The sequence below is a fragment of the Synchiropus splendidus genome, chromosome 13 (assembly GCF_027744825.2).
Source record: "Synchiropus splendidus isolate RoL2022-P1 chromosome 13, RoL_Sspl_1.0, whole genome shotgun sequence".
Taxonomy (NCBI): Eukaryota; Metazoa; Chordata; class Actinopteri; order Syngnathiformes; family Callionymidae; genus Synchiropus; species Synchiropus splendidus.
Window position 1 is genome coordinate 9800773 of NC_071346.1, and position 12882 is coordinate 9813654.

General features: G+C 42.3%; 1 protein-coding gene across 1 annotated transcript in view; it reads left to right on the forward strand.

Moving 5' to 3' along the window:
• The window catches only part of LOC128770068 (sodium channel protein type 4 subunit alpha B-like), a 28456-nt gene that overhangs the window by 10611 nt on the left and 4963 nt on the right, over positions 1-12882 (forward strand). Inside the window, exons 9-20 of the mRNA XM_053884301.1 lie at positions 2608-2749; positions 2914-3111; positions 3182-3361; positions 3437-3808; positions 3988-4117; positions 4196-4434; positions 4526-4699; positions 4777-5133; positions 8581-8988; positions 10607-10724; positions 10809-10963; positions 11060-11233. Coding sequence (XP_053740276.1) covers positions 2608-2749; positions 2914-3111; positions 3182-3361; positions 3437-3808; positions 3988-4117; positions 4196-4434; positions 4526-4699; positions 4777-5133; positions 8581-8988; positions 10607-10724; positions 10809-10963; positions 11060-11233 — 2647 coding nt within the window. The remainder of the gene's footprint in view (positions 1-2607; positions 2750-2913; positions 3112-3181; positions 3362-3436; positions 3809-3987; positions 4118-4195; positions 4435-4525; positions 4700-4776; positions 5134-8580; positions 8989-10606; positions 10725-10808; positions 10964-11059; positions 11234-12882) is intronic.

The window sequence follows — 12882 nt, forward strand, 5'->3', positions numbered from 1 at the left end:
ACAGAGGCCATAACCGAGAAGAAATATACCACATCTTTCTATCAATATTATGGCTCTCTATGCAGACAGAAAATCAATATATCCACACAGAAATCTGAAAATTAGACTAAAATTGGTGCTTCAGTGTAAAAAGTATACATGAATTTATATTTGTGTCTTAAGAATAAGCTCAAAAACCTGACTTTAACAGTCTATCTGGTGTGATATACATTTATTCTCATGTTTTTTTCTTTTCTTTTGGCGCTCCTGTTGAAGGCTGTGACCGTGTGGTTGCACTGCATCCCTATCTTTTGTTACTAAAAAGGCAGTCTGAAGCATCATCTAATCCTACAGCAGAAGGGTTAATATCAAGACAAAAATTCACAGAAGCATATGCCTCCTAGGACAAAATGGTCGAAACCGCCTGTGTCATTTTACATGAAACTTTGCGAGGCCGGCTGTGGAGAAGTTATTAAGCAGGTCAGGATGGAGGACGTGAAACATAGAGGATGCTTAATCTTTTGAGTGAATTCCAACAAGTAATCCCTGAGTAGATTTCCAAATTAAACCTTTGGATGCGTTATGATGACACAAACACACACACACACGCACACACACACATCCAAACAGGCACATAACGCCACACAAAAACACACTTTGAAATGATATTTTTAGCCCGGGTGGTTATCAAGTGTGATAAAAGAGTCGCTCTTCCGCACCAGCTGATTCTTAAGGATTGTACAGTACAGATTATGTGCATTAAGGATTAATACAGATCGTATAGACAGATTCTCCCCCTTGTCTTTGCAATGTCACCCGCCTCCCCCACCATATCTCTTTATGGTCGAGCATGCTGTTTGTTCTGTACAAAGAATTCATGATGGAGCGGGGAAGTCCCTCACTATATGTACAATTCATTGTTTTACAACATTTAGTATTTGTTTAAAATCCATTTTAAGATGGACACAGTATAAACAAGTACACAGCTAGTCATTTGAAATTAATTTCCAATGCATATTCATGGAAAATTAAATATTAAGAATCAGCAGGCATGTATGTTTATGCGTGTCATTTTTCACAACTTTTAAATCATAGCTACACAGCATTTTGAATTGAGACGGCATACAAGATAGTTTAAGGTGGAGGTTATCTTATTTGAGTACTTATATAATAATAATGTGATAAAAATATTGGTTGTCATTTACAAGGATATGATTCAGATCAAGAAAACATATTTAAATACATAAAAAATGCAACGTGAAATGAAAACAACTTTGGAACAAGGAGACTAATACAAGAAAAACTTTCAGAATAATTCACTCAGACTTCTTAAAATTGTGCGGCGATGAACAGTGGATGGATTAAAAAAAAAAAGACCGGAAGTTGTCTGTAATGACAAAGGTGATGGCAGTAATCAGCTCCCCGCTGACCCAGAGAAACAGCCATTTATAGTATTTATTATTGCTTCAGTTCAGCTTGATTTATATTAACGCACAGACAGTAAATAGTGAATAATCTGATAATACATGGCCCCACAGACGTGCAGCGGCAGCTGGACTGTCTCAGGATGCCGTGGTTGTGGACACAAATCGGATCCGAGGGTGAGGCAGGTTTCCTTTGGGAGGCTTAACTAATCCCCCGGGTAGTTTCCTTAGAAACCTGTTGGGCATCTTGCGTTAGAGGTGTGTTGTTGTTGCTGGAGCCGTCTCACGACAGCTCAAATATTGAAGCTGTACATTCATGAATGACAAATATCTGGAGGCGGGAATTTCCTGATGCTTTTCTTTCAAGGTTTATTTAAAGCACCAAAGGTTTGTGTATATGATGCATCAAGAATACATCAAAAATATAATGATTTTATTTCTAACCGCCCTTAAAGACCACACCTATTTTTCCTCAATATTTGATGACAGTTTTTCAATGTTTTTCAAGTCACTGGGCCATGATTCTTAAAAAAAAAACAAAAAAAAAAACAGGAAACTACCCAAACTTCAGTATTCTATTGTGTGTTGTTTAACGGAGAGAACAGATGTGTAGACTCTTAAGTTGGGCTGAGCGGTAAAGGAGCAAACAGGCGGACTGGAAGAAGATGCTGACCTCACACACCCGCCTCCCTCGCTGCCTCCCCCCTGCTCTGAGATCCGCAGCTGTTCCCACAGCAGCGCGCTCCCGCCCAGCTGTTTCACAGCCATTATGAAATTATTCTGCACTCAGATTGACATGGCTTGTTCTCAGCTGACGGACTTAAATATTTGCTGTAATGCCACTATGCTGACAATGAAGATCAGTGATGGAGCATTCGAGCTGAACATTTTTGAACTGCAATTTGAAACCCATCTGGCTCGGCCTAATCCCTTTTACTCCTGTGCGTTTTAGTGCCGCAGCCGGGAGACAGTTTTACAAGTACCCTTTCCTGCTGATGTCACGATGATGATCGCAGCGTATGCACTTACTCACCCACCCTCATTTCTCCCCTCTGGAGTCAAGGGTCACAGCGATGTGTCTCGATATGGCGGATTTTTTGTATCGCACGCCACCGCCGTTATGTCTCCAAGCTGCTTTTGATTCAACCGTCTCTCTTGAAGTCTTCCCCTTTATCAGCTGTCTGGTGACCTTTAACTGTTGCAGGAAATGCCCAGACGGATTTGACTGTCTAAAAGTAGGAAGAAATCCAAACTACGGCTACACCAGTTTTGATACTTTCGGCTGGGCTTTTCTCGCTCTGTTCCGACTCATGACCCAGGACTACTGGGAGAAGCTGTTCCACCAGGTGAGCTTTGGCTTTTGTTTGTCTCAAAGCCCTTATAATGCAACAGTAGCATCTCCATTGAGCATCTCACTGATGCGATAATAACCTAGTCAATACTTGGATTCAAACCTCATTGTATTATGATATACTATCAATATAACCACTTCAAATGTGTTGCTGTTTAGACGCTGAGATCAGCAGGGAAGACGTACATGATCTTCTTTGTGCTGGTCATCTTCCTGGGATCATTCTACCTGGTCAACCTGATCCTGGCTGTGGTAGCTATGGCCTACGAGGAGCAGAACCAAGCAACCATTGCAGAAGCTTGGCAGAAGGAGCGGGAATTCCAGCTAGCTATGGAGCACCTGAGAAGAGAACAGAGAGTGAGGATGAAGAGAAAGAAAGCTTACCTGTGATGTTATTCTGATTTTTTTTATTTTCTTTCCTGTGAAGTTGGCGAAAAGGCAAGCTCAGGAGGCGGACTCTGTGTTGTCCCCGGAGATATCACCTTTTTGTCAGAAGATGGGAAGCATTCGGCGGAGCAGCAGTCGAAGGAGGCGATCTCACAGGACGCTGTCAGAGGCGACCGCTGAAGAAGCTGATGAAGATATTGACCCTCTAGATGAGCCGATGGTGGATATATGTCAACAGAAATTACGTTTCCTGAAATGTCCTTATTGACTGTGATGACTGAATGTCTCCATGCAGCCTCCTCTGTCACCCATGCCTGCCCACCCTCTGCTGGCCACGCTCTCTTCTCACCCGCTCAGCACCAGGAGAGGAAGCCAGAACAGCATCTTTAGCGCCTTCCGGGTGCGGAACAACTCTGAGGCTGACTTCGCCGATGATGAAAACAGTATCCACGGAGACGCGTTCAGAAGTCGGGCCAGTTCCACAGCCACGCCCTGGAAGAGGAGGACTGGAAGTGTGAGGAGCCACTGCTCCCAGGTCTTCAACCCCAGCGTCACCCTCAACGGCCGACTCAGCATCGCGCTTGACCAAAATGGAATCACAGCTTTTGGCCTCCACACTCCATCATCCGTGCCTGGCTACAGCATGGAGAGGATCAAGGAGGACACGGTGAGGTCCACCCTCCCTTCATGTTTTACTACTCACTTGCTGAATGAACTCTCTCCCCTACTTAAGATGAACTGTCTGAGTAACAATTAGTCAGTTTCACAAACAAAGTGGCTTAAAATGCGAAGCTTAAATTATTTATCAGATTTATTTGGATTAAAATGAGTAATGCTGTTTCATAGAAGTCCACCCATGCTGAGGAGTCTGCTGCCAGAAGTCTCCTTCAACCCTCCCCAGTCCGAGTCGAGTCTGCAATTGTCCACAGAAAGAGAGGCCTGAGCTCAGTCAGCTTCTTTAGCGACGCCATGGACGGTGCGCTTTGAAACTTTAAAGTTACTGTATTAATAAAATAAAGCATCTTTTGAAGTGAAAGTTCCCCTGTCTTCGCAGAGCTGGAGGAGTCTCGACAAAAGTGTCACCCTTGCTGGTACACTTTTGCAAAGAAGTACCTGATATGGGGCTGCTCCCCACTGTGGCTCAGGTTAAAGGAACTGGTCAAGTGCATGGTTATGGATCCGTTCTTGGACTTGGGCATCACTATCTGCATTGTGCTGAACACCCTTTTCATGGCCCTTGAGCACTACCCGATGACTGAGGAATTTAACACCATGCTCTCTGTGGGCAATCTGGTAAGCCACTCTTTAGTATTTTGTGATACTAAATAGTGATAAGAAGCATTTAATGTGAAGTTAATGAATATTTCTTAACTTTTTTTTATAGGTGTTCACTGGTATTTTCACTGCTGAAATGGTCTTGAAGCTCATTGCTTTGGACCCGTACTACTACTTCCAACAGGGCTGGAACATCTTTGATGGAATCATCGTCTGTCTGAGTCTGATGGAGCTAGGTCTTTCTAACGTTGAGGGCCTCTCCGTCCTTCGCTCCTTTAGACTGGTACCTGATATTCTTTTTTAAATGTGAATTGACTGAACAAAGGTGCATGACACTTCACAGGCTTTTCCCTTTCTCAGCTGCGAGTCTTCAAACTGGCAAAGTCTTGGCCGACTCTCAACACGCTCATCAAAATCATTGGGAACTCGGTGGGTGCCCTTGGGAACCTGACGTTGGTGTTGGCCATCATCGTCTTCATCTTCGCCGTGGTGGGCATGCAGCTGTTTGGAAAGAACTACCAGGACTGCGTGTGTAAGATCTCTCACGATTGCCAGCTGCCTCGCTGGCACATGAAGGACTTCTTCCACTCCTTCTTGATTGTATTCCGGGTGCTCTGTGGGGAGTGGATCGAGACCATGTGGGACTGTATGGAAGTGGCTGGTCAACCTCTCTGCATTCTGGTCTTCATGTTGGTGATGGTCATCGGAAACCTGGTGGTGAGTCCGTTATTACACTCTTTGTCATGCACCACAATACACACAACAGGTTTGTGAATAAAAAAAGATTTACATGATACTATATTATATGATATTATATTACAAGTAATGACTTACATCCTGCTCGACTTACGTCCATCCGTACTTACGACCACAGCCAGCAGATGCTTTTTTTTTTTTTTTTTTAATTCAATGTCTGGCACCGCAGCACGTAGCAGCCCGGCAACGCATACGACAGTTACGGCAGCACTGTATCCCAGCATCTCACTCTCCCACAGTGATCTACCACGACAGTAGTACCTATAACCCTCGCGTCTGCTATTTTGAATGGCATTCAGCTGATGTCCAATCTGACTTACGACCAGTGGGTCGGAACCGATCCCGGTCGTAAGTCAGATGTTACTTGTATATTACATTATATTACATTATATTCGATTCGATTCGATTCGATTCGATTCGATTAGGCTGCCTGTTCCCACAACGGAGTAACTTTGGTTGCTACGGCAACAAACAAGGATTGAATATATGAAAGACAAATATCACATTAAAAACAGATGAAGCAACAGCAGCTAGCCACCTATATAAGCCCTTATTCCTTGAATTTGTCCCTTTTAAAACTCAGCAACGGAGAGAAGGCCCAGCTGGCTGAGCAATTAGAGGGCCCCTCATGTTCTCACTGAACTGGAGTTGCATCCAGGTAACTATCTCAAATATTTCGTACATGCTCCCCCTTCTAACAGAACTTTGCTATTGGTTTATAACCTAAGCCGAGGCCTTAGGGTTGAGTTACCTTCGTCCGTCACTATGAGAAAAACCCATCCCACCTCACTGTGCTGCAGATGAGATATTTCCGGTGACTCTACCCAAAACCCTGCTGTCACGTCACACATGGTCTCCCTCAGTTAGTTACTGTTTGCCTATAACTGCAAATATTTGCGAAAAAAAGAGAATATGTACTGACATATGATGCAACTAAAATAACTGGTTTTAAATGATTAAGTATAGATTTCAATTTTAATGTTAGAGTTGCTCAGGGATGGTTGCTCAAACAAGTCAACTCTGATCATTTTCGTCATAAGGCGCTGCTGTTGGCATAAATTCAGATAGTTATATACATATATATATTCTTTCAATTGCATAACAGCAATAGGAAGTTGCACAACAGAGAAATGATATTGCACGCTAGTGTGCCTAATCGACTCAAGACTTAAGTAAGATCGGATTACATGTGAGTTGGTCCTATATCACGAGAATGGGATCCCGGCCAACAGTGATCAGTCATCTGACTGATGAATTAAACAGAACATGCCTATCTGTCTGACAGAAACAGCTGACCTCAACCTTAAGAGCTTGAACAACAAACTGAGCGAGATATTGTGTCATCCAACTCCAAATTAGCGTACTTCCACCAGATGATGTCTGGGCGACCTATAAACCATCTGTTGGGTCATCTCCATGTGCATTGTCTGCAAACAGCCTGCCTTGTGTCCTGAACTCCTTTATCCAGTGCTTATGAGCTCAACTTTAAGGGTAAGAGATCAAAGTACGCTGAGATCAGATGAGGCCACATCTGAGTTTGTCGTCTCTTCAGATAATAAGAAGATAACTGGTGACACAAGGAATTAAATAGATGTCATCGACTCCAGTCGTAACGCCAGTCTTTAGTTTCACAATATGGCGTCCACATGCTAATCTAGGATGGTAAAGAGCTGTCACAAATAAAACCCAGGAAGCACAAACAACTAGCTGCATCAAAATTTATTTTTTGTCAGTACACAAAAACTACATAACATAATTTCCAGACTACTGAGCCCACCAGAATGACGAAAAAAATAAGACTTTGTACATACGGTATATAAGCAACACTGGTCTAAAAAGGTCCGTAAATTATGTGTGATGTCTCCTCTGAATATGTATTGACAAAGGGACGCCAACATCAATACGGACGGTTAGATGAGGTTCCATGATACAGGGTTGAAGGGTTAATGGGGTTTCATGAAGCAGTGTCCACTTTTTCAGAGGCCACCAGATGTCTGCTGTAAAATGTTTTGACTTGAAGAACTAATTCAATGAAACCTCAGAGCAGACCAACATCTAGTGAACTCTGAAAATTAGGACACTGTTTCATCAACCCTGCAATACTGTTTCATGATACCTCATCTACCTTGTTTAGTTAAGAAAACAACCTTGGCAGCAATATAATTGGACATTGGGCCAATGAAATTACATGGCATTTTATTATCACTTGGTATTCCCCTGGCTGTGGCGGCGGAGCTAATCCAGAAATGACAGAAGTTTTAATCTTTGTCTTTATTATTAAAGTAAAAATATAAAACAAAGATTTGCGATTCATACACATCACATTTATAGATAACATAATGAGACTGAGACTTAGACGTAGACTTTCTTTATTGTCATTGCACAAAACATATTACTATATGATGGCAACGAAATTTCGGTCTGAGGCCTCCAGTTTCCTGGTAATGAGTATTACCAGCTAGTGTTGCTTGCAGTTAGCTACCTGTTGCTCAGGTTAGAAAATATGCAGTAGCATAAACAGTAAAGTAGTGTCAAATGAGAAAGAGCTACTTTTATCTTCTTAGTTTGTGAAGTGATTTTGATATTTGGTATGTTGTTTGTTTTTTATATTTAACAATTTGGATGGGAGTTTTAAGAGACAGTATATGATTCATCTTCAACTCTTTCTTTATAGCTATTTAGTTTTGCGCGTTCATGACTTAGACTACCAACATATTAATACCAAAGTATACTGAATAGAAAATATTGTCTGAAGACGTCAATTTCATTCATGCTCCCCTATGTTCTCCCCACCTCGACACTGTGACACAGTTATCTTGTACAAGTTTGGGTCTGAACTGCACTCCTTGTAAAGTCTAACAGTGGGAGCCTTCTCTGCACATGAATTGTGGGAAAGCTGTTTATCCAGAGGATTATCCAGGATGCTTAGGGGCGAGAAGGTCGGAGGGCATGCATCACTAATCATTTGCTCATGCTCCCCATCTCTGACTGGCTCAGTGGCTAAAGATGATCCTTGTGCAGCGACTGTGCACATTGCAGACGCACACGACGACACACGGGTGCTCACACATCTGCACACAGTGTTTGATTCTGCTGCTCTCTAAGCTTGTAGAGGGATTACTTGGGAATCGGATGCTTGGAAACTTGAGTTCACAGTGACGGCATAAAAGGCCATATGTGGCAGGAAACAAAAGTCACACATTGTTTGTTTAAGCGTTCTTAGTGTCATTTTGTTGGGTCAGTCTACGCTTCTTTTTTCTTAAGAGATGCCAAAGAGGTGGTATAAGATCGCAAAGTTCAGGATGTTTTGAGTTGAAAATATAAATGACCTGATTCCCAATGAAGAATTGAAGCATAAAAGTGTTAGCGCAGTTTGAAGTTATTGGCAAGCAAATATTTCTTTTGCAGGTGCTGAATCTGTTCCTGGCTCTGCTACTCAGCTCCTTCAGCTGCGACAACCTCTCTGCCCCGGACGAAGACTGCGATTTAAACAACATCCAGGCGGCCATCGCCCGCATATACTCCGGCATCACCTGGCTGGCCGCAGTCATCGCTGACCTCTTCAACCGGCTGCTGCGGCGCGATCAGAAGAAGGCCAGGGAGGCCAATCTGTCTGGCAAGCTGGCCGGTAACCATGTGGAGAGCAATGGAGGGATTTATGGACGCTACGGGGAGAAGTACATCGTACCGGAGGGGGACAGCTACATGACCAACCCCAACCTCACTGTCATCGTTCCCATCGCTCCTGGAGAGTCTGATGTGGAGTTCCTGGATGAGGATGACATCACAGACTCATCTGAGGATGAAGACCACAAAGTGAGTTTCAGGAGAATATTACCGGAACTAGCCAGTCCACCTTAGACAGTCCAGATATCTCAATATGTCAGAGAGTCGAAAAGCTCAGAAGTGCCATGAAAGCAGTCCAAAACGAAGCTCTAAAAGGGGCAGGGCGGGTAAAAGGTTGCACAGATCAGGAGCCAGATCAGGGATTCGGTAAGATGATGGATGACGTGCTGGAAGGCCGGAGCAATGATTCGATGGGATTAATGGTGTGAATGTGGGCGGGTGGTTCGGGTGAGGTGAATGAAGAGTGTTGGTGGGCGGATCCTGAAGTCATCATCGCATGATGAGGCAAAATACACACAAATATTAGCCTGATTCAGCGAAGACAGATGTTCGCTTTATTACTTTTTGTCACTCAGATCTGTTGACAAACAGAACAAATAGACTTGGTTCGCTGTCATAGCTTTAATCCCCACATTGCAAAACTTAATCACGTCACATGGTTGCGGAGGATGTGGATCAGTAGACTTGTTGGATAAATAATCTGGTAATCCGTGAGACAGACAAGGTAACATATGTGGAGAAACTTGATATCTCAATACAGCCGATGTTGCTGTGGATCTTTCCGTTAGTGAGGCAACAATATAAACACCCTCACAGCACGCTTTGATTTTTTTTAAAAATTGTTCTAGCATATATTCCCACCGTAAAGATAGTTGAGGGGGGCGTGTTGCTTGTGCACTCTTTGGCAGGAAGACCACACCAGTCCAGATACTTAGCTGGTCCCTGCAGAGCAGATTAAACTCCCCACTGAGCATAACCAGGCAGCTCTTTCTTTTCCTGCGCAGCTGCTCTCCACACCAGCTTCAGCCACCAGGGGACATAGAAATGGAAAACAAGAGGAACACACTGACAGTGACAGAGGAAAACTCATTAAAGACAAACAGACCTAATGAATACATGTTTTTCTACTAGCCGGAGCCACAATGGCAGCATATACAACCAAAACAGCAAATATAAACAATAGATTATAAACAGCAGGGTGTTCTATGATGATTTTCCCCTGGGAGGTGCTATTTGGTGGAGTTTATCCAGACCTACTAACAACTGGAATGATGTTTCACAATTGAATTTGAACTGAAAAATGTTTCTTTTATGTTTACTATTATTAAAATAATAATTGCGTGTGTCATTATTGTAGTGCAGTGTGACATATTTTACTCAACACATCACAAATAGAAGCTGCATACAGTCAATGTCAGACTGACTATTCCAGATGTTTATCCCTAGTTTTTTCCATGCAGGCCACAATATTATTTTACTAAAGGATTATGGTGTTTTAAATGCCCCTAACAGAATGGCTTCGATTGGTGACGTTGCTCTCTTTTACTCTGGACTGTAGCATTTTATTGGATTTCCTCATCACCTTTGTCCCCTAAACCTCATTAAATATGTTGCTGTAACAACACACGGAAATCTCATCAAAACTGTATTAAGGCTTAGGAGAGATTGAAGAGGATGCGTGTAGGTGCGCTGGCTGTGATGGAGTAAATCCGGCTGGAAAATTCTGCAGCCGGGCGGAGAAGCCTGCGGCACATCAAAAGGCTCAATGAATGTATTCCGTAATTTACAATGAGACTGTTTTTTCCAGGAGAAGATCAGCTTGTCAGAAGGCAGCACAGTGGACCTACGCAAGGCTGGAGAGGAGCTGGACACCTTATCTGTCATGGCAGTAGACTGCATGGAGCCAGAAGAATGCTTCCCTGAATGTGTGTATGCAATTGTTTACATCTAAATTTGACTGGTTTATATGCGTTTATTGGGCTCACTGAGAATTCAACTTCCCACATTAGTTTGCATTCGACACTGTCAGTGTTGTGAAGTGGACATCACTCACGGTCTGGGCCAGGCCTGGTGGAGGTTAAGGAAGACCTGTTACCAGATTGTGGAACACAGCTGGTTCGAGACCTTTATCATTTTCATGATCCTGCTCAGCAGCGGAGCTCTGGTATTCTCACAACACACTCATTTTTTTCTCTTGATCTCACTGATGAAGCTTCATACAATCATCCAGATTTCTAATTCTGACTCGTCGACCTTTCAGGCTTTTGAGGACATCTATATTGAGAAGAGGAAGGTCATTAAAGTGGTGTTGGAGTACGCTGACAAGGTCTTCTCCTACATCTTTGTGCTGGAGATGTTCCTCAAATGGATCGCCTACGGATTTAAGAAATATTTCACCAACTACTGGTGCTGGCTGGACTTCCTCATCGTGGATGTGAGTAGACCTTCAGTGAACCATGTCAGATATTAACCATCTATTATCAGAGCAGAACTCAAAGGGAAACACTGATAACAGTTCATAACCCAGCAGATCTCTAGAGTTTAACAAGGTACACTCAAACCTTAGCAGGAATAACTGTATTGATTATTAACCTGATTTTAAATGGTGTCGAATGTCGGCGCTCCATTTGCCACCACTGTCCTTGTTTTCTTGAGTGGAGATTTGTATCTCCATCCAGGATTGCAACATCACAAATGACATTGTGAATGGTTCATGTAAAGGATCAGGTCTGCTCCCAAACAAACACATTCGTGCACCTGAGACTGAGAAATGTGAGAAAATATACGGGAAGAGAAAACAGAAGTATAAGGATGAAAATATATGAAAATACGGCTGCAATGACTTAGTTATGACAGGTTTATCCCTCTGCCCAGTAGCTGCATGTCCATCATGAAGCAAAATATTGTTCAAGTATGGGACCATTTCAGATCAAAGGACTCATCAAAGGACGCCTATTTTCCACAATACATTTTAAGCAAAATTTAATTATAGGTTAGGAATAATGTTTAACACTATGCAATACTGTAGTTTTTTTTTTTTAGCACTACGTTTTTAGAACATTACAGTCAGACATGTTGGCATGTTCGTTTACCCATAAATGGTGACTTAGTCGAATATCAAAATAGTTGCAACCATAGTGTACAAGCTAGATATCCACAAAAAGTAGGAAGAAAATTGAACTACAAACATATTTCTACTATAACTTACTGTATATAGTTATGTATTCTTAAAAAGTATAGTCATAAAGTAAGACAGTCAGATCAGATATCAATTTCAAATGAATTCATCCACCGTAATAATATAATCAAAAAAAACTTCTCAAAAGTGAAGTGAGTATAAAAACCTATTTCACCTGCTGTTACACAGATCGCCACTGACCGCTCTATTGTTAGGGTAAGTGCTAGTTAGCAAGTCGCAGGTGAGTATGAAAATCTGCATCACAAACGCGCCTGTGTTCTGATATCAAAAGCCACCTTCTTGTCATCAAAACCAGGGGAGTTGACGCACGCAGCTCAAACTCTGAGATTACTCACTGCAGGATTGTGGCTTTTTGTATCATCGCACAAATGCGGTGCCATGTACTCTACGGTTTATCTACAGAAGATCTGGTGATTGAAGTATGTTTAGTTCTATCTATGTAGAGTCACACTCGTGCCCAGGTCAGTTACGAGAGTGCTGTATGAATCTGTGCTCATGTTGCAGATGTTAAAGGTGTTTTAAAACAAATATTATATCTATTTGTAGCGATTTGATGCGTAAAATTAGATGCAGTTTTTTGAGGGACGATGCTCCCTCTACTTTTGTACACTCGTCTTACGAAGTATCTTCTATAGATATATTGGTGAAACACATCTGTATGCAGACTTTTATAAAGAAATAAACGCCATTGGGACTTCACAAGCCCTAAATGATTTTCACAATTGATTCGGTTCAAATTGGACAACAAATTGACAAGTGCTTCTTTATGCTTCTTTATAAAACTCACTCTATTTGATATATAGACATACATGTGATATGCATGTATAGCTGTTGAGTATGCACGCATGTTGTGGACATACGTGCATACCAGTCTGTGTTTTTGT